The sequence below is a fragment of the Trichechus manatus genome, unplaced genomic scaffold (genome assembly GCF_000243295.1).
Source record: "Trichechus manatus latirostris isolate Lorelei unplaced genomic scaffold, TriManLat1.0 scaffold00011, whole genome shotgun sequence".
Lineage (NCBI taxonomy): Eukaryota > Metazoa > Chordata > Mammalia > Sirenia > Trichechidae > Trichechus > Trichechus manatus.
In genome coordinates, this window is record NW_004443947.1 from 31,804,150 (window position 1) to 31,826,138 (window position 21,989).

General features: G+C 44.5%; 1 protein-coding gene across 3 annotated transcripts in view; it reads left to right on the top strand.

Annotated features, from left to right (window-relative positions):
• GLRA1 (glycine receptor alpha 1) overlaps positions 1–21,989 on the top strand; it is a 105,708-nt gene that overhangs the window by 69,479 nt on the left and 14,240 nt on the right. For all 3 annotated transcript variants that reach the window (XM_004371287.1, XM_004371286.1, XM_004371288.1), the window contains 4 exons: positions 13,211–13,434; positions 16,483–16,565; positions 17,703–17,840; positions 20,415–20,629. In XM_004371287.1, the coding sequence (XP_004371344.1) occupies positions 13,211–13,434; positions 16,483–16,565; positions 17,703–17,840; positions 20,415–20,629 (660 nt within the window). The remainder of the gene's footprint in view (positions 1–13,210; positions 13,435–16,482; positions 16,566–17,702; positions 17,841–20,414; positions 20,630–21,989) is intronic.

Here is a 21,989-nt window from a genome sequence, read left to right on the forward strand (position 1 = left end):
TGGCTTAATATTATATGAGCATGAACCAGAGCAAAGGTATTAGAAATGGGAAGAAGAGAAAATATATTAGTTATCAATTATATAGAACTCGAATGTGGGGGTAATTTGAAAATTGAAGAAACATATTTGGGATGATTCTCAGGTTCTTTGCTTGGGCAACTGGGTGTGAGGTAATACCACTCACCAGCATAGGAAACATGAGGGAGGAGAAGGTTTTGAAGGAGGAGATCTGTCTTGTTTTGGGCACATAGATAAAGAGCTGACACTGGGACATCAAGTTCAGATGTCTATTGGGTAATAGCTTACACAATGCTGGAGCTCACCAGAGGGCTTAAGGCTGGAGATCTTTATCTAGCAGTCATCAGACCGTGAAGAGATAAGGCCAGGGATTTGTATAAGCAAACTCAAGACAGGAAAAAGTGTGGTGGAAAAGAGGAAAAGAGATTGTGGGAGGAGACTAAGAAGAATCTGTCAGAGGAGGATGAAGGAACTCAGGAGAGAACAACGACAAAGGATGAGGAGGCTTCAAAACACTGGTGTGTGGTCAACAGTGCCAAAAGAGGAGAGAAGTAAGAAAAGAGCATAGCATCCAATGAGTTGTGCAATGTGGGCTGGAATGAGGGGGAGGGAAGCATTTGAAATTATGCAATTTCCGGGGCATAGAGAAAGCAAAAGACAAATGAAAGCAAAGACAGTGTAAAGATAAATCTTTCAAAAAGCTCTGCTGTGAAGTGAAGGTGAGGTAGTAGGGCGGTGTCTGTCATTTATTTAGCACTTTTCCAAATGCCTGGATCACAGCCAGTGAATTATGGGGATTATTTCATATAATACAACCATCCCATTTTATAGATGAGGAAACTGAGACTCAGAGAGGCTTGATTCACTCAAGCTTTTCCAGCCAACAAATGGCAGGCCAGGCTGCCTGACTCCCAGAGCCCCTGCTCTTGGCCTGATCCATCTGTTGAATATGGGAGCAAGTGGGGATGAAGAGAGGTGGCAGAGCCAAGGGTTTGAGGATTGAAGTGACCTCAGTGCCTTGTGAGGACGTCCTAGCCTTCTGCACTGTGGTTTGGCTAGCAAGGGGCACAGTATAATTTGTGCAATGCTGTCAAAACTTGTATCACAAGAAGTCCTTGGCCATTCATACCTTTGGGTATTTGCAAATGAGACCTCAAGAGATAAGAATCAGCTACCACCTAAGGAGATTAAAAGCGTCTTGTGTCCACCCATATATATTAACACATTGGACAGGAAGCAGTCGCTTCACAATGCCAACCTACTTGTGGGAGGAATTGACTGAATTAAGCAGGTATTTTTATTGAATCATAGAACATAAAACTTAAATCTATCCACTTTTTTCCATCTTGACTGCTGTCAACTCCAGTTACAACCAACATCATCTTTCTCCTACTTGACTGAAGCAACCTCCTAACTGGACTCCCTGCCTCCACTCCTCATGTCCTCTACCACTTCCCAGAGCAGCCAAGGGGATCATATTAAACCCTAAATCAGATCTAAGAATTGTCTCTCTTCAGATCCTCCAACAACTCCCTAATGCTCTTGCCGTCTTCTGTTCCCACTGCACAGAAAGGGCTTTGCATGAATTGCACCTTCTCAGAGTTCTGGTTTCAGCTCAGGTATCTCTTCAGAGAGTACTTCCTTGACTCCCTATCTGAAAATGTCTCGCCTTCCAGACAGCCTATCACTGCCATGTTCTGTTGTCCTCAGAGCAATATCTGAAAGTTAAAAGTTCACGTATTTGTTTTTTGTCGTTTTCTTTTTTATTGATGATGAGGACCTTGTCTCTCTCAATAACCTGCATATTTCTAGTGCTCAGCACACTGCCTACGTCATAGAAGGTCAATCAATATTTGTGGAAAGAATGAACCTTGCAGCTTCTTTAGTCAACCTCCCATCTGTTGTTGGAATCCCTGCCACAAACATCATGGCAAGTAGTCTCTGCTTGTATACCTCCAGTGATGGGGAACACGCTACCCCACAATGTAGCACATTTCATCTTTGAATGACCCTGAAACCTCCATTTACCTGTGATTTTAATCCTGACCCTAGTGCCACACCTGGCTATCTGCTGCTATAAAGATTACAGCCTAGGAAACCCTATGAGGCAGTTCTACTCTATTATATAGGGTCGTTACGAGTCAGAATCAACTCGACGGTGCACAACAACACAACTAGTGCCACACAAAGCAATCTACTCACCAGACAGCCCTTTAAATAATTGACATCAGCTCTCTTGCTCCCTCCTCAAGCCTGGTGTCCTCAACCATCCTCTCTAGTTTCCAGTTCTATGTCATCCAGAGTGCTCATGTCTGAGTGCATTCCAGTCCAGGGATTTCCATTTTGAGATGGAAGGCCAAGAAATGAACCCAGTCCCCCAGGAATGCTCAGAGCAAAGTAGGGGCCAGCACCATCTTTATTCTGGGTTAATGGGCTTCGAAGCATTGTTTTTAACAGCAGTCCTACCTCCCCAGTTCGTTTTTAACTAAATCTTACATAGCACCTTAACAAACAGATTTAAAAAAAAAAAAATTGTGGCACTGTTCTGGCAAAGTGGCACAGAGGCTAGAAATCAAGCTCTCTTGACCTCTCCCTGAATCCTCACCTCCCAAGGCAGCCCTTGAAGAAATTTCCTCGGGTCTGTAAAATCAATTCTACACATTCCACCCTGAAGACCTTTTAATTTTGGTAGACATGTCACAATGTTAACTGGCAGTATGCTTATGGACAATAAAACTCTGGAACATTTTTTAAGTACATGAGTAATACATGAAAACAAGCAAGGAAAAAAAAATGCAGAGCAAGAGAGAAAAAAATGAGAATGCTCTCTACCCCATCCCTGCTTTGCCTTCTCCTCCAAATCCCATCGTCCTATCTTGAGTTAGTCATTACAGATAAACAATTTAGTGTACATCCTGCTAGTCTGCTTTCCTTGAGTGTACATACATTTGTGTCCATAGACACATTTTTATATAAATAGGATTATGCAATACAATATGTGTTTTTCACTTCCATCCTGGCTTAGAGTCACTACCTCATCCTTTTTAACACTCTATGTACCACCAAATTTGGAAACATGGAGGAATACACAATAAGTGGTTTATTAGTATTATATTCAATATATGACCAAAGGACATATCTATGTTTCCAAACTTTATGCCTGCCATGTAAAATTCCCTGGTATGGATGCATTATCATTTCACAGTCCTTGCTGCTGCCCCAGATGTAGTGACTCTATCCTTCACTTGATGCTAGATTCTCCTGATGGGCCTGTAGGCTTATCCAGATTTTCACTATTACAAACTGTCACAATGAGCATTCTTGGACATAAATCTTTGTGCATTTCCTCAGGATATATTCCAGAAGTAGAACTGCTTTATCAAAGGACACACACTTTTTTTTAATATGTTGACAGATATTGCCCAACTCCCTCCCAAAGAAGCTTCCATAATTTACACTCTCCATGATAGTGCTTGTTTCTCTTCATCTGTGCCAACCCAAGATATCAAACAGCTTTGTTATTTTCATGAAATTTTTTTTTGTAATGATACCTCCTTGTCATTTTTAATTTGCACTCCACTAATTCCTAGTGAATTTGAGCACCTTTGCATATATTTATTGGTCATTTTTAATAACAGTACAGGCCTCTCATGTATCTTCTTAATCCATGTGGAGTTTAGCTTTCTGTAAAGTATTTAGTGGTAGTTTAACTCTATTTCTTTTTAATTAGATAGCAATTATTCCAACACCATTTATTAAATAGGCATTCTTTCTCCACTGTTTTGAAATGCTATCTTTCTCATAAACTAAATTCCCATATGTACATAGATCTGTTTCTAGCCTCAGTTTACTATTCCACTGCTCTGTTTGTCCATTTCTGCACCAATATCACACAGTTTTCATTATTATGACTTATTATTATATTTCTGCATCTGGTAGAGAAAGTCCTTTTTGTTCTTTTGAAGGTTTTCTTTACCTTTCCTGCCCATTTTCTCTTCCATAGGAACTTTAGAATCAGCTTGTTGAGGCTGATAAAAATCCTCTTGGATTTTTACTGGAATTGCATTGGGTTTATAGATTAATATGAGGAGAATTGACATTTTTACAATATTTTATAAACATGGTATGTCTCTCCTCTTATGGAAGTATTCCTTTATACCTTTCAGTAAAGTTTTAGAGTTCTTTTTTTTTTTAATATATAGAACTCACAAATTTCTTGTTAGGTCTAGTCCTAGATATTTTATGGTCTCTGTTGCTACTGCCAGTAAGGCCCCCTCAACCACACTATGCTTTCATTATGTAATTTAAATCTTTCCTACACAGCCAATGTTAGGTCACTTCTCATACTCTTGTGTTTGGAGCATCCAAGAAAAACTCTGTTAAATGTTATCCAGTTAGGCATGGTTCAACAGTACACAAAGCCTTGGTAAACCGAAGATCATAAGAGGGCCTAGGAGAGAGGCCTCAGAAATGGCATTTGAGTCTTAACAAACAGAAAATGGGGCTATGAGCAGCCTTGGTGTCATCTCCTGGATAACTCTTTCTCAATATACCACCCACAGTGGCATCAAAATACTGAATGACAGACCAGGGTCTAGCTCTCAGCCAGAACAGATTCAAGAGAACGGATTCATGACAATCAAACCGCAAAAGATCAACATAGGTAAATCAAATTGCTGAGTTATTTTTAATTTACAATGGGGCTTTCCATTCTAATAATACCAATGTTCGTGTTCTCCATGAAAGCAATCCCTTGCCACTATCCAGATTCCTGAGAAGCCAACCAAAGTTTGCTTCTGACATATCTGGAACTGGAGGAAAGGGAGGTGAAGAGTCTTGTGGGAAATTTCTTCCAGCCAGAGAGAGGTCTAAGGAACCATCCTTACCTCACCACACAGAAACCCTCTTTATAACAACTAGAAAGTTGGTGTTCACCCAGATATGGTGAGCCTATCCCTCAGTTGATGCTAGATTAACAATTGCCAAATTCCGGCTCCCCAAACTGCCCTTTTTATACTCAGGACTCAATGCCCCCATGTGTATAAGATAGTTCTCAGAACAGGAATGATGCATTAGATTAGGGTTCTACCTACTAAATTACAACCACATGCCTGTCCTAAATCATTGCAATTACATGTAGGTCATCATGATTGGCACTGGGCCATCGTCAAACCCCTCTATTGCTTCTTCACCTCTGTTCTTCGTTTAACACTCAGAGACCAACCTTATTTCCAATATTTCCAAGTTTGTTAGAGGCATGTCTCATATTGTGCCCTGAACTGCCAACACTGCCCTTCCCTCTTTTTCCAGGTTAACATCCACCCTTCGACATGCACTCTTTGGCAATGAGTCATGAATCCACCTCACTATTTAATATGTAATCGAAAATTCCCCACCTAATACTAACTATAAGGATATTTGTGGGCCACCCTGCTACACAGGCTCAGTGGGGTTCCAGTATACTATTGTCTTCCACTTCTTTCATCTACCCATCTATGAACTTGGTTTTAAAAAAAAAAAAAGAAATAGAGAGGCAACATGCAATTATCAAAAGCAGGTGAAATTGGGAGCCAGAAAGTCCTTAGATTCGTATTCTTGCTCTAGCACCTGCTAGCTGCGTAACCTTGGGTAAGACACTAAACCTCTCTTTAACATCTCTGAATTTCACCACCCCCCTCCAGCAAAATGAATATAATAATACCCAGCATGCTAGTTTAATGAAAGGTTTAGAGACCCCATACATATAAAGTTCTAGCAAATGTTATAAGCCCAATAAAAGTAGTTGCTATTAGCATTTTTATGTAATTATTAAACTCACACTGGGCTTTAGTGATCCCCTAAAGACAATGATGCTCAGCTCCACTGGTCCAAACCATCTACAGTTCTTTACAACAAATGCAGCTCTAATTGTATGATATCCAGATGAGACTGCATCAGGCAGGGTGGTGGCTTATGAGAGGTTGAGGGCACAAAGCAGGTATCTGCAGCCAAGAAGGCAGTGGGTCAGGGATCTGGAGAGTCTGCTAGCACCAGACATGAGTGTAGAGCAGACTATGAGTCAAACCCAAGGGTCAAATCCGGAATGAGGTAGAAATACTAGAGGACTCCTGGACGTAGAGCAGAAGCTTTTTGTCCTTTGCCCTTTTTAATACTTCCTGCCTGTGGTGTGCATCTACAAATCCACTGTATGTAACTGCAGCCAGAGGCATTATCCAATGGCACTGAACCGTCGTGAAGCTGTTACTTAGTGCAATTCTGGGAGAGCTTGGATAGTGCAGTATAGTGGTTAAATGCGTGGGCTCTGGAATTAACATCCTGGGTTCAAATCCCAGCTTTGCCATTTATTAGCTGTGCAATGTCAGGAAAGAGATCTGTGTGGTTGATTTCCCTGTCTGTTAAAATGGGTATAATAACAGAACCTACTTCACAGGGTTACTGTGCAGGTAAAATAACACATGTAATGCTCTTGGCGTCATTCTTTGCTTGTGGTAAAGTCTCAATATATCAGTATTATTTACATCATTATCGATTCTGAATCTATCCATAACTAATGATGGGAATATGAGTTTTAAGGGCTTTAGTTTGTGCATCTTTCAAATGGGGTGGTAATTTTCTCTTCCATGCCAAACCTCACAGAACAAAATCTAACATGTGATTGCTTTGAAAACTAAAAATCGGTAAATATTTTAATAGAAGGAACCAATAGCATGTACTACTTAAAAGCATAGGACATTGGCATAAGACAGGCCTGGGTCTGAGTCTCAGCTCTGTCACTAACTTTAAACAAAGCACCTGTATCCACAGGGTCAAATTAGGATCAGGTGGGAACACTAGTAGACTGCTGGACTTGTAAAATGGGGCCACTGTGAGAATTAGGTGAGGAGGTTCACATAAAGCCCTATGCACAGTACCCAGCACTCAGTCAGGATTTAGTAAACCCTACATGTGCCAACTGAGCCAGGTATCCAATCTTGCAGGACTGCTAGGAGACCGGAGCCTGACTGTTTTCACATTCACAGGCAATATCTATGACTCTTTGATTCTCTGGTGCTTCTCAGAGGTCCAGGAAAGTGCTTATGAAAAAAGGCTGCAGATGGAAAAGGAAGCAGCAACTCATAACCCAAGCTTGGGTGTCCCCTACTCTGAGTGGGCCCCAAGCCTCAGCCCTCAACAGACTGTTCCAGCTGTCATGCATCTTAATCCCAGCCCTGTCCGAGCTGAGCCTCCCGTAGAGCTTCCGCAGGGAGAGTTGGGCATCCATATTGCCACCTGCCCAATGCCAGGTCCACCTTGGCTTTCCTCTTCCTGGCCCTCGGGCTGCTGTCAGAGGTATACAGTGTGGATAGGAAAAACAGTGGGATAGGGGTCAAGATTCCTGCATGAAAGTTCCATTTCAGTCACTGAACTGCTGTGTGGCCTTAGCAAAATCCCTTCCCTCTCTGGGCCATCTGTAAAATGAAGGAGTTCCAAGGTTCTTTCTAATTATATTTGATGACGAAAATGATGACAATGATAAAGAACTATGATTCTTTCATTAACACCCATTCTCCATTCCTACCATCTTAATTCAGATCTCCCTTACCTTTCAACTGGACTGTCACAACAGCCTCAAGACAGGTCTCCCTGTACCTGGTTTCTCTCACTTTCAATACCTCATGGTCACTCCTGCCATATGGATCTTCCTGAAGCCAAACTGTGATCATGTTGCTCCACTGCTTAAGTCTTCAATGATATCTAGTTGATTATAGAATAAAGTCCAAACACCTTGGCTTGGATAGCCACAGTCTCAAATCATTTTACAGCTTTATTACAGCAGAGTGATTGAGAGCATGAGCCTTATAATTAGATGGACCAGGTTGAAATTCCACCCCTACTGTTTACTCACTGAAGGTGGGCAAATTTCTTAGCCTCCCTGAGCCTTCTTCATCATCATCTTGAGTTGAAAATACCTATGTTATAGGTTTGTTTTAAGGACAAAACGAGCTGAAATGTGTAGTGTGCTCAGCACGATGCCTGCTACATGGTAGGTCCTCAGTAAAAGGGAGATTTGTTATTTATACTGCTAATGGTTGAGCTAAACTGAACCACTTGAATGCTTCTGCCTACACACCTTTGCTGTGCTATTTCTTCTGTGCAAGATTTCTTTTACCCCCATCCCCGCATGTCTTAGTCCTAAATTCCCCGAAGCTGTACCCCTAGGCCTCATGTCCTGCTCTCCCGCTCCAAGCCTGTACTCCTCACTTCTGCCCCTCCTGTCTCACATCACTGGCCTCCTTTCCATCTGGTATTCTCCCTGGTTCATATCTCAAAACAATACCAGATCTAGAGATGTTAACTTCAGGAGGACGGGTCAAACTGAAAGGGACCTTTTCAAATGCCACCTTCTCTGCAAAAGCTTTTCCAGATTCACCCAACCTGGCTGGAAGTAATCTGACTTCTAAGAGCCATTTGTTAGAACGTCTTATGGCCATTACCACTTTCAGTTTTGTATGACAGATATTTGTGTCCAGTGAGATAATTTCTGCATTGCAAGGGTTGAAACCAAAATCTTGTGCCTCCTCTATTGCTGTACCACCGCTCTGCCTAATAAATGTTCATAGAGCTGAATTGAGTTTGGAGAAGAGACGCCCCTATGAAAGCTAGAATGCCAAGACTTAGAAAGGTGTAAGAAACTAGCTCTTCTGTCCACCTCTTGGGCAATGCCTCTTGGTTCTGACCTCAGTGGACACACTTCTTCACACATACACACACACATTCTTTTCTACGAAAACACTTCATGCTTCCTATTTTACCACAATACTGAGTTTAGAAGAGTTTATCAGGAGAGGTTAGAATCTGAGATTATGTACAGTGGGGGTGATGTGCAGAGGGTAGATCCAACTGCAGGTGGCACACAGGAGGCCCTCAATCAATGTTGAATGAGAGAATGAATGATTGAGTAAATTAGTAAATGCTCTATCTTGGTCTTACAAGCAAGGCAGTTGCCTAGTCACCAGAAATCAGACCATCAGGGAATCTCAGAGGCAGCGTGGGTAAGTTGATGCTTAAAGACTGTTGAGCTACAGCTCTGGAAATCCCTCCTGCCTCAGGCCTAGATGGACCACCCTCGAGAGTCTGAGAACTAGAAACTCGCCACTGGAGGTGGAACTTGAGGCTCTTGACTGGGAAAGTTCAAATGTTGGCCCTGCGGCCCCTGAGCCTGAACACGGACCCCCATCATGTTGAACACGACCTACGTGAGCATAGTGCTAAGTAAGCAAAACAGCATTTAGCTTTCAGCCTATTACACCAATTACATTGATCTCTTCCGTGCTGCATTTCCCACTGCTTTGTACCAACTAGGGAGGAGAAAATCAGCGGTGGCAACTTGTTTGGGTAGAGGCTGCAAAGGGGAAGAGCTAGGGCTGCCCAGGAAGGAGTCCGGCTCCCTGAGGACACAGAGGGGCCTTCAGGTCTCTTGCTGCAACTTGTCATTAGCCATTTTGCCAGGATGCTACTGCTTTTATTTTTTCTTCTTTTAGATGATATACTTTTATATATTTTACAACCAACATGCACTCAGTCCGTAATAAGAAAAAATAAAATATTTTTTAAACATCATTAGTAAAATGCTAATATACTAATGTCCCTTCCCTGCTTATAACTCTTCAAAGTCTCCGCTTTCCCCTGGGGATGAAGTCCTCAATCCTCAGTATGGCTTGCAAGGCCCTGCAGTGTCTCCTCACACTCCTCCCTTTACTCATTTACTTGTAATTCTTCCTAACGTGCCACGCTCTTGCTTTACCTCTAGCCCTTCACCTATACCATTCCATCTGCCTAAAATGCTTGTTCTCTTTGACTCAACCATATTTGGCCTTAACTTAATTATCACTTCTTCCTGGAGCCTCCCCTGACCACCGCCCCCCCAAGTCTAGATGGGGCACCTTTTACATTTCCGTAGCACCCTGCTGCTGTCAGAGCCCTTACCTCAGTGTGGTATAATCATTACACTCAGATCTTCCTTGTTGTCATCAGGTTCCCCAGTGCCTAGGACGGTGTTTGGCACTTAGTAGATGCCCGGTAAAATATTGTTGAAAAAATAAAACGAATGACAGCTAGCTGCTAGATTTGGAAAGATTTTTAAAGGCCGTCTAGCCTAGTTTCTTTTTTAGTAGAGAAGCAAATCCCAGTTCTAATCCCGGGTCCTTTTACCAAATTACTGTGTGACCTTAGGAAATGCCTTTTCTCTCTGGGTGCCAGTCTCTCCAGCTATAAAACGAGGAAGCTCTTTCTGCTCAAACTTTTTCAGACTTTACCTCCAACTCATTCTGGGTATTGGGTAGCTTATAGGTGCACTGACCTGGTGGAGGAGGGAGAAATAAAAGATCTGGTTCATCTCCTCAAATTGCTGCCAATTAAGTTGAGGAGGTAAGACTCACACACAGTGTGGAAGCGCTAAATTAAATGTTTCTGGTGATTCGGTGTTGCTAAAACTAGTTGCCGTCGAGTTGATTCTGACTCATGGCAACCCCATGTGTGTCAGAGCAGAACTATACTCCCTATGGTTTTCAATGCTGTTTTTTTCAGAAGTGGATTGCCAGGCCTTTCTTCCAAGGTGCCTCTGGGTAGACTCAAACTTCCAGCCTTTCAGCCTAGCATGTTAACTGTTTGCAACACCCAGTGTCTCCTCAGTTGCTAGGGGATCAGAAAAGGAAGAGATCAGGCAAGCTTGGGGGCATCAGAGCTCCTCCAGGAGATGAGACTTAAGCGAGTAGGCAGAATTTACTGAGGCCAAGAGCATGACAGAGTCACCCCAGCACAGAATTGGCTACTAGCACCCGTGTGACATCATGAACGAGTGCTGACTAGAGCAGTAAGCTGATGCAGAGTCAGATCCCAGCTCTGCCACTTGTGAGCTATGTGCCTTGGACAAGTTTCTCAACATTTCCAAATCTCAGTTCCCTCACCCCCACCACGGGAATCTGAATGTCTAAGCTTGCAGGGCTTGGGAGAGGATTAAATGCATATGACAGTATCTAGCACAGCGTCTGGTGCCTAACAGACCATTTTAAGAAATGCCACTTTCTTTTCTTCCTTCCAGCCACATAAATGGGCTTGACATGTCACTGGCAAGAACATCAAAAGGGCAGCTGTAGTTTGGGGACTGAAGGCTTTTTCTGCCCAACCATTCATAGTCTGTTCATTCTGAGTGACTTGCCCAGTGCCTCCCCATGTCTCTCTTTCTCTCTCTCTCTCTCTCTCTCACACACACACACACACACTTCATGTAAAATGTTAGGGAAGAAGAGAGGATGTTTCTAATTCCCTGATCAGAAGATGGGGCCAGACTGGAAGCTATCCATTACTGTCAGCAAGAAATACATACACAGGCCTGGCCTAAAGTTCTCTCTCCACCAGGGGACTTATAAAACTTGAGATTATGAGACCAAATGTCATTTTCTGTGGGGCTGGAGGGAGAGGCTTCAATTAAATTACAGAACAATCCGATAAAATACCTTGGAACATGTTATGAAAGCTATTGATGTTTATGTAGGCAAACAGAATGAGGTACGTGCTGTGGAAGGGGTTGGGCTGGGTAATGATGGCAATGGGAAGGAAGCTTGTTTGTTTTAGTTCACCCCTGCTGATGGCAGATCAAGACTGATCAGGATTTAGAAGCAGCACCCCAGAACGAAACCTGGCATGACTTCATTTATCTGGTGCGCTCAGGGAAACAGCAGTGGCACATCCTCATGTGTGCAGATTATCCCTTGAAGGAGAACATTTAAAGTTGGATTTGAGCTGAGGTTATTAAACTCTGGGGGAGCTATAGGCCCTTTTGGGACTCTAACACAGAGAGCTATGTCCCTCCCCCCAGGAAAACACAAATACACCCCAAATTCTACTTGCAGTGTCATGACATTCATGGACCCCAGCTTTCAAATGCCTCTCTAACAAAATGAAAAACTTTCTGAAATATTTCTTAACAGTGTTACCCAGTTTTATGCCAAAGGGACCTACCCATACCACTAGCTTGCTTTCAAGGTTGTGAATGGGAACTGAAGGGACCCTTTCAGTTCCTCCAGAATCAGCAGAGGTCGATGAACAAACTCTCAGCTAGGAATCAGGACACTTGGGTTCCAGAGCCAGCTCTGCCCCTGTCGTTTCAGTAACATTGGACCAGTCTTAATTCTCTCTGGACTTCAGGTTCTTCACCTGGGAAAAAAAAAAAGGGGGATTTGGCTGCGACATCAATTCCCAGCTTATGCTCTATAGAAGACAATTATCATGCACAAAATAAGAGTTCCATGGTTAAAATAAATCAGGGAAATGTTGCATATTCTATTTCCCTTTTGGAGGCTCACAAAATTTATTAGTAGCCTGGAGCAACAGATGAAGAAGGAAAGTAAGGAATAGGAGGAAGAAATGGAATATGTGACTAATTGCCTCCATGAACAACTGGCTCCTTTGCCATAAGACCAGAACTGGATGATGCCTGGCTATCATTACTGAATATTTTGAACAAAGATTCTATGGAAGACTCTTGATCAAAAGGGAGAAAATGGAGAACAGAATTTTAAATTCACATGGACTCCAGACTTTCTAGAGCCGTGGAGGCTGGATGAACCCCTGAAACTATTGCCCTGATAAAATCTTTAAACCTTAAACCAGAAATATCCCCTTAAGTCTTCTTAAAAGCAAACAATAGTTTAGCTTAACTAGTAAAGAATGTCTACCTTCAGCATCATGCTCTTTTAAGAATTATATATATGGGATCAAATTGGCAACAGAAACTCAAAAGATTAAATAGGAACCTTAGAGGGCAGTGAGTTTATGTTTCTGGAGAGGAACAACTCAGAAAAATAGGGTGAGAATGGTTATACAACTCGAAGAATGTAGTCAGTGTCACTGAATTGTACATGTAGAAAATGTTGATTGGCATATGTTTTGCTGTGTATATTCTCAACAACAACAAAATAAATAAAATTTTCTTTAAAATTTGTTAGCATATGAAGGTCTCTAAGTATCCTATAATAAACAAACTGATTGCTCTTTTCTACGACTTTACGATCTCACCCCCACATGTGAACCACACTGTAATTAAACTTTCCCCAAAAAGGATTTTGAGGGGTGCTGGCTGAGAGCATTTGGGCCTCCCAGAGTTGACATCTGGGCTTAATCCCACCTCCACCTCCTTGTCTTCTGGCTGTAGGACTATAGGGTCAACATCTTCCTGCGGCAGCAGTGGAACGACCCCCGGCTGGCGTACAATGAATACCCTGATGACTCTCTGGATTTGGACCCATCCATGTTGGACTCCATCTGGAAACCTGACCTGTTCTTTGCCAATGAGAAGGGGGCCCACTTCCATGAGATCACCACAGACAACAAACTGCTGAGGATCTCCCGGAACGGGAATGTCCTCTATAGCATCAGGTGAGTTCCATACAGGTTCACCACCTCCATCCACAGAATGTGCCTTGCCCCATTGCCTTCTGGAAGCAGACACTAACAGGGAGGCCAAAGAGAGGTCATGGGTCCTGACAATCTAACACCTTTTCAGAATAGGCTGACCCAGCTCTGTAGCTGATGCTCAGCAAGTAAGAATTAAATGTGAAGTCTTACAAGGAAGTGGTTCTTCATAGCCAGAGAAACCAGGGAAGGCTTTCTGGAGAAGGTGGGTTTTAAGTCAGGCCCCTAAGGTTACCCAGCATTTATGGGAAAAGGATATTCAAAGATAACGATCAACAGCAGGAGCAAAGGCCAAAAACCCGGAAAATCACAGCAACCTCAGGAAGTGAATGGGCCTGCAGGCAGCTGGTGCTGACCACAAACAATAAGCCAGGGACACTCTGTCCCTTCTGTACACCTTTTCTATCCTCCATACCTTGCACTCTGAGTCTAGGAGGCTGGGACCTCCTTCCCCAGTTGGGGAGCATCTTGCACATAGTGATTGGGACAAAGCTTTCAGAATCTCCAGCCACCACCTCTCTGTACCTAATCCCCAGTCTCCTGCCTCAGGACATGAGGTAAATGACCAATGTCCATGAGGTGGAGGTGTGGCCTTACCAAAAAACCACCAAAACCCTTGTAGTTGAGTTGATTCCAGCTCATAATAACCCTATAGGGACAGAGTAGAATTGCCCCCATAGGGTTTCCAAGGCTGTAATCTTTATGGAAGCAGACTGCCATATCTTCCCCACCCCCACCCCGCAAAGCAGGCTGGTGGGTGCGAACTGCCCACCTTTCAGTTACAAATGAACGCTTAACCACTGCACCACCAGGGATCCTTGGAGTGGCCTTCCACATGTAATAATAACAGCCACCATTCCTTGAGAATTTACTTACTAGCCTGGATACTTTACATATATTATTTTTAATCCTCCTAACTACCCCATGAAGTAGGCTTTATTATGTCGCTCTTACAGTCTATACAGATTAGGATCTGAAAGTTTGAGTAACTTGCCAAAGTTTCCACAGCTAGTTAGTAATAGAGCCTAGATTCTAGTCTGTGTTAGTATGGATCTGATGACCACTCAGGGCCTAGAAGATCAGTGCCTGGCATTCAGTAGGGGCTCAAATATTTGATGAATAAATGAGTATGTTTTTTTCAGAGGGCTAAAAAGTCCCTCATCCCAAATATGATTCCCCTTGCCCCTCCATCACTTCCTCAGAGGAATAAACCTTTTGATTTCTCATCAGGAGATGAGTCTTAAATATCCTGGCGGGGAGGGGCTGTACAGGTCCTAACACTGAGGTGGGAGAGCCCAGAGCCTTTCCTGAGAGCAGGCTGGGTGGGGGAGGGAGCCTTGGGAACCTCAGCAGCGAACAGAAGGCACCACTGGGAGGTGGGCTTGGAGGCACCAGAGGATGATGTGCCTTCCTCACCTTGGAGCCCATTCCAACCCAGACTGAAGGGTGCTGGGCTCAGGAAATGGCCACCAAGGCTCTGGCTGGCTGGGGGCAGGGGGTGTCACCTTGCTTGGATTTTGCTGCTGCCAGGCTAGGTTCACATCTCTGGGAAACTCAGCCCCAGTGCAGCATGACAGAAGGACAAATCAGCAGAAAGTGATGTTCCCAAGGTCATTCAACTTCAGGAGATTAACCCAGTATGACAGCTGCCCCGTTTCGGAGCTTTTATGTTCAGAAATTCAACTGCGTTCACTTCCCCCCTCCTTCTCACAGTCCCTTCTTTTCCCTCCCTCTCCCTTCCCTTTTCCCCCTCTGGCTTCTTCCTTATGCTTAATGGGCCCACTTCCAGGGCTGTGGGTGTGAGCTTGGGGGTTGGAATTCACACAAGGCTGTGTGCCTCTGGAACACCACCAATTAGGGTCTTAGGGCATGGGGTGAGCTTTTCAGGATAGCAGTGCTGGAGGGCCAGCCAGCAATCACATGAGCCAACCACTATGGGACTAAGACTCCAAAGGCCAGGAGATAAGGTTTTAAGCCTGCTGAGCCATCAACTTGCTGTGTGACCATAGACAAGTCCCCTCCTAGCCCTCTCTGCACCCCAGTTTTCTCACCTGTCAGATGAAGAAGTTGCCTGATGTCCTAAGTCTCTTTGAGCTCTGAGATCCTGTGACTCTGGACTTTCTTCTCCATTCCTTGCAGCAAGCACTCAGATTTTAGCAAAGCCTTTCAAGCTGAAGCCTTGTAGCCCAGCCTGAGCTGCAGGCCTCATATTCTGTGAGGGGACTCCTTCTGGCTTTGAGGCTGCAGCCACTGCAAAGGGTTGAACAACTCAAATTAAACAGCTAGCCCAGAAGCCTGGGGTGCCCACCACTTCCCAGCTGACACCAGCATGAGACCACAGACGTGAGTCGGCTGTGTTTGGACAGCTAGAAGGCAGGGGGCCTCTTTGAAATGACTGATGATGGTCCCAGTGTGTGAAAGGAGGCAGCCAGGAAGGATGGGCAGCACCTGCTGCCGGCGCACCTGGGCATGCCTGAGGCCTTTTGCTGCTGGGCACACCTGGGGATGCCTGAGGCTTGGTGCTGCTTGGTGCACCTGGAGATGCCTGAGGTCTGGTGTTGCTGGGCACACCTGGGGATGCCTGAGGCCTGGTGCTGCAGGGTGCACCTGGGGATGCCTAAGGCCTGGTGTTGCTCCATGGAAAATTTGGTGTCTGCCCCTGCCTGAGGGCTCTGCAGAAATGTGGAGATGGAGAGGTGAGAGGGCAGGGCAGTTCTTGGCCTCTAGGCCTTTAGGCAACTTGCTAAAGACAAGTCTCTCAAAGCCAGATAGACTCCAGAGAAATCCAGAAGTTCCACTGACTCTGTGTGGCCTTAGACAAACTGCTTTACCTCTCTGCACTTCCATTTCCATATGTGTAACACAGAAATATACACATATTTATTCAAACCAAATAGTAGTTCCCTGACCTCCCTTATCTCCCCTGGACAAATGATTTTCTGACAGTAACGAGAATATAGACACAGCCTCTCTGCCTTGATCCAGCATCATTAGACTCTCTTCTCTTCCCAGAATCACCCTGACACTGGCCTGCCCCATGGACTTGAAGAATTTCCCCATGGATGTCCAGACATGTATCATGCAACTGGAAAGCTGTAAGTCCCCTGCATGAGGCATCTAGAAAGAACCCAGCTCCCACTTACCCACCAGACAGGGAGAAATTCGCTCAGCTGCTTCTAACCAGAGCCCCCAGGCATTGCTGTAATTGCCTAAAACAGTAGATGAGGGGCTTTGCTTTTAGAAAATGCATTAGAAATATAACTTCCTCTTACACTGTCAGACTGAGGCCCAAGCTGAGCAGCCTGCAGCTTTCTCTGAAAAGGCACTGTTCCATGTTCCCGTGAACATCCTTTCCAGGAATGGAGGAGAAATAGCTTGAATAAGTCATGGTTCTTAAGCTCACAGGTATGCTCACCCCAGCAAGGGAGACAGACGACTGCACAAAATATAACACAGGGCAGCAAATGGCAAGTGTGCTCTCAGAAGTACAAAGCTCTATGGTCTCTTGGCCAAAGGAGTGCTTTCTCCTGATTGGGAAGGAGAGATGGTAATTGAGAGGGCTTTACAGAGATCACCTGTGGACTAGGATTTTAACAGATGAGGTAGCTGAGTTCTTTGATTGCATACACAGAAGCCAATCTGACTAACTTAAAAATGAACTGAAATGGAAGGACAGGAGCCAGGCCTGGAGATTTAGGCCACAGGAACTAAAGGCTGTTTCCTCAGAGCATGGCCTCTGATGGAATCAGCACCAACAATTTCTGAAACTTCAGTCACTTCAAAATTAAGAACCAAAGTCTTAAGGCAGAGAGTCTGATTGGAGTCATAATCCCACACCTTGGCCCCCACTGTCAATCTCACCAAGAGAGCAAGCAATGGAGTGGCTCCTGGAGGAAAATCTACTGTGAGAAAGAAAGGGGGATCTCATGGATGATGTGCAGGTAAAACAGCAGATGTCAGCTGGATTTGACCATGGGGGTAAGGGGCAGGGACAACAGGGCAAGCTAAGGCAGGATGCTGGAAGAGTTAGGAGGAGAGGTAGAAGGGCTGTGGGGTGGATGTAAACAGTTAAACCAGGTTTCATCTCCTTTGTGGCAGAAAAAAAGCAATATGATCTCCCGATTTCCATCAAGTGTGTGATGTCCCTCTCAGCCCCTAACCCTGACCAACCCAGCATGCTTCAAATAAGTGCTTCTGGGTAGTGATTGCTCCTCCTTCTGATCCCATCCCAGTTGGATACACCATGAATGACCTCATCTTTGAGTGGCAAGAGCAGGGAGCTGTACAGGTAGCAGATGGACTAACCCTGCCCCAGTTTATCCTGAAGGAGGAGAAGGACTTGAGATACTGCACCAAGCATTACAACACAGGTAGGTGCAAGACAAGACTCTCTTGTATCCCCTCCAACCAGGACCGGAGGTCATTTCAAACGTTCATTCAATCATTGATTCAACAGACTTTATAAAGTACCCATGATGGGCACAGCTCTGTTTTTACTACCTAGTGGTTAAGAGAATAGGCCTTGAAACGAAAAAATGTCTCTGATACTTTGTTCCTGTGAATCCTGGGGCAAGTAACTTAAGCTTATCCACACCTAAGTACAAGGGAAGCTGGGAAATATAGTCTTTATTCCATGTACCAGTATGCCCAACAAAACTAGGGTCCTAATTCCTAGAGCAAAAAAAAAAAAAAAAAAATAGAAATCCATTGCTGTCAAGTCAATTCTCGTTCATGGCAACCTCATGGGTTACAAAGTAGAACTGCTCCCCAGGGTTTTCTTGGCTGTAATCTTTATGGAAGCAGATCACCAGGACTTTCTTCTATGGTACCACTGAGTGGGTTCAAATTTCCAAGCTTTAGTAGTTGAGCGTAAACCTTTTGCGCCACCCAGGGACCATTCCTAAGGTAGAAAAGAAGAACTGATATTTAGAGGCCAACTAGCAGTCTGCCACAGAGGAACTGGTATTTCTGGTAAAGCAAAAGCACAGAGCAGAGAATACTCACATTAGACCTCAGCAAGAGGGAGCTGAGAGGTGACATTGAAGATTAGTAAATACTGAAGTTGGAAGGGTCCACTAGACTGTGAGCTCCAAGAGGATAGGGAAACCGTAACTGTTTAGCTCAGCACTCTGTCTCCCATGCCTAGCACAGTATCTATTTGGTGATTTAATACATAAATAAACTGAGGCAGACCAAGACTGGCTTTGCTCTCCTTGTCTCAGTTGGGAATGAGCTCAGGGAAGCATTGTGGAAGATCAGTCAGCTGGTGTGCCAGCTGGAAGGCTAGGTGAAAACCTGCTGTCTGAACCCAGCTGAGTACAGTGGAGGCAGAGAATAGGCTGGTAAGAGGAGCCAAGGAGAGGAGGAGGCGAAGGAGAAGCATAGAGAGAAATCCCTGTGGGTTCTGGTGGAGAGAGGAGGCCAGTGAAAGGTCAGGCAGTCTGGGTTCCGTCCTGTCTGGAACAGCTCGCCTTTCTGGATGGCCTCGAGAAGGAGCCACCAGAAATATATGCTTGTCATCCCTGGGACCAGCTGAGACTCAGAGAGATGATGGTACTCCCAGCAGCATTCTTCAGAGCAATGGCCCCCAAGAATCAATAATCATAAGTGACCTTACATACCACAGCCCTTTACTGTCTAAAAAAAACAAACCAAACCCATTGTTGTGGAGTGGATTCTGACTCATAGCAACTCTGTAAGACAGTAGAATTGCCCCATAGGGCTTCCAAGGCTATAAATCTTTATGGAAGCAGACAGCCACATCTTTCTCCCTCAGAGCAGCTGGTGGGTTCGAACTGCCAACTTTTTGGTTAGCAGCTGAGCACTTAACCACTGCACCACTAAGGTTCTTTTTCTTTACACAATGCTTTTTCATTCATTGGCTCATTTACTCTTCACTATTTGTATTTACTGAGAGTCAGGCTCTGTGCTAGGCTCTGTGGGGTACAGGGAGAAAGGATAGACAAGTCCCTGCCCACATGGAGCTTACAGGCCAGGGAGCTCTAGGAATCTAGTAAACCGTGCTTCAGCAGACAGGAACAGAAACCCCATGGTGGGCCTGGCAACCCAGTGCCAGCGATACACAGAGGGAGAGGAGTCAAGCTGCTCACAATCTAGTGCAGAGGAGAGAGACAGAGACAGAGCGAGACTGACTTGTCTCCACTCGCTGCATTAAACCTTAATGGTTCTGGCAGTCATGTGAAACAAAGAGCTGACAAAGCACAAAGGAGGGAAAGAGGCAGTATTCTGCCTGGAGGAGATGTCACCCTAAGATGCCATGGAGGAGAAGGAGGGTTTCTTCTCCTGGTTGTGGCAAGGAATAAGGACATCCCAGGATCCAAGTTTCAGAAGTGTGAAAGGGAAGGGCATGCTGAAGACAAAGGACACAGTTGGTATGATGCAATGTAGGAGGTCATTATCTGCCGTCGAGTGTAGGGAAAGGAGAATGGAAAGATAGGTTAGAACTCCATTGTGAAGGGCAAACTAAGGAGTTTTAATTTTTCCGTGTGGGTAATGGGGGACTTTCTTGTAAGAGAAAAGGAAGGAAAGAGATTTTTGCAAAAGAAGTAACAGGATCAGGCCACACTTTGAGAAGGTAACTGGGAGAAGGGTAGAGAAATCTCCACCTAGGTTCACTCCTGGCAGCAAAATAGTGATGATGGTGCTGGCAGCTAACATTCCTGAGCTTTGATTATGTGTGAGGCACTGTGCTACGTGCTTTCTAGACATCATCTCATTTTATCCTCACGGCTACCATATGAAGTAGGTATTATTATCATCCCCATTTTGTGGTAAATGAGGAAACTGAGACACAGAGCAATACAAACACTTGCCTGAAGACACAGCTAGTGTGAGGCTGAACCTCTAGCCAAGGTTGTTCTGACTTCGAAGCCCTTGATCCTATCCACCGGGCTACTTTGCCTTCTCACTGCAATTTCTTGCAGGTAAATTCACCTGCATTGAGGCCCGATTTCACCTGGAGCGACAGATGGGCTACTACCTGATCCAGATGTACATTCCCAGCCTGCTCATTGTCATCCTCTCATGGATCTCCTTCTGGATCAACATGGATGCTGCTCCAGCCCGAGTGGGCCTGGGCATCACAACTGTGCTCACCATGACCACCCAGAGCTCAGGCTCCCGAGCTTCCCTGCCCAAGGTAAGTCCCACTGCCCAGGAGCACAGACACCTGGACAGATAAGGAGGGTACCCATCTTCCCACTCTGCCTGGAATAAGTGGAGCACAAGGAATTATTCAGCATTTCTTTATCTGCTATACTTTGCAGGACCCAGCATTCTGATCCATCAAACCTCCCACCAGACTCAACATTTCAATCACTACAGACTGCCAGACACACATTCTGCTTCATTTACTATTAACACTCAACTTCACATTCTCCTCCATTTACTTTTAACGCTATGTACAATATTCTGTTCCTTTCAGCATTGATGGTAGGTATCTTGTGTCAGGGGTCTCCGAGACCACACCCACATTCAGAGATTTGCTAGGAAGACTCGCACGGACTCAGAATGTAGTTGACTTATAGCTAAGATTTATTACAGCATCGTAGTAAGGATGCCCAGCGAATCATAAGAGAAAAGAAAGCAGGCAGAGTCTGGAGAATCCATGTGCAGTCTTCTTTGTTCTCTCCCTCTCATGAGGAATCATACAGAGAGCACTCTTTCTTCCAGCAACGAAAATGCAGCAACATGTGTGTGATATTTCTGCCCAGGGAAGCCCGTTTGAGACTCAGCACCCAAGGTTTTAACTGGGGACTAGTCACATAGGTCCCCTTTGCCTAGCACATACCAGAATGTCAGGTTCCCAGAAGGAAAGCAGATGTTCCGCATACGCCATATTGTTTGCACAGTCTAGGCACAGGGAGCCACTCTTATTAGTTAGGGAAGGGGGGATGCCCCAAAGGGTAGCCAAGGGCCAACCTTGAAAGCAGAGCTTTGAAAGGGCTGCAGCCTCACGCCTGCTATGGTAACCCTTTACTGCACATACTTCAACCTGATTCTCTCACTTCTAATGTTAAACAGACCATTCTGCTACCTTCAGTATTAACTCTTGAACCACTTTCTGTTACATTCACTATTAACACTAGGTGTGCATTTTGTTTGATTCACTATTAACACCAGATACACATTCAGCTCATTCACCCTTACACTAGAGACAATGTTCTGTTCCATTCACTTCTAACACCAAACACAGCATTGCACTGTATTCATTACTGACACTAGACATTAATTCTCTCCCAGTCACCCTTACAATAAATGCAACATTCTGTTTCTTTCACTGTTAACACTAGACCTCTCATTCTGCTTAATTCATTTTTAACACTAGACATAATGTTCTGCTTCATTTACTAGTAATGCCAGACATCACATACTCCTCCATTCACCCATTTTTGAGAAACAACATTCTGCTCCCCTCACTATTAATGCTTCATGCCTCATTCTGTGTTACTCCCTTTTAATGCTAGGCACTGCATTCTACTATATTCACTATCATCTCA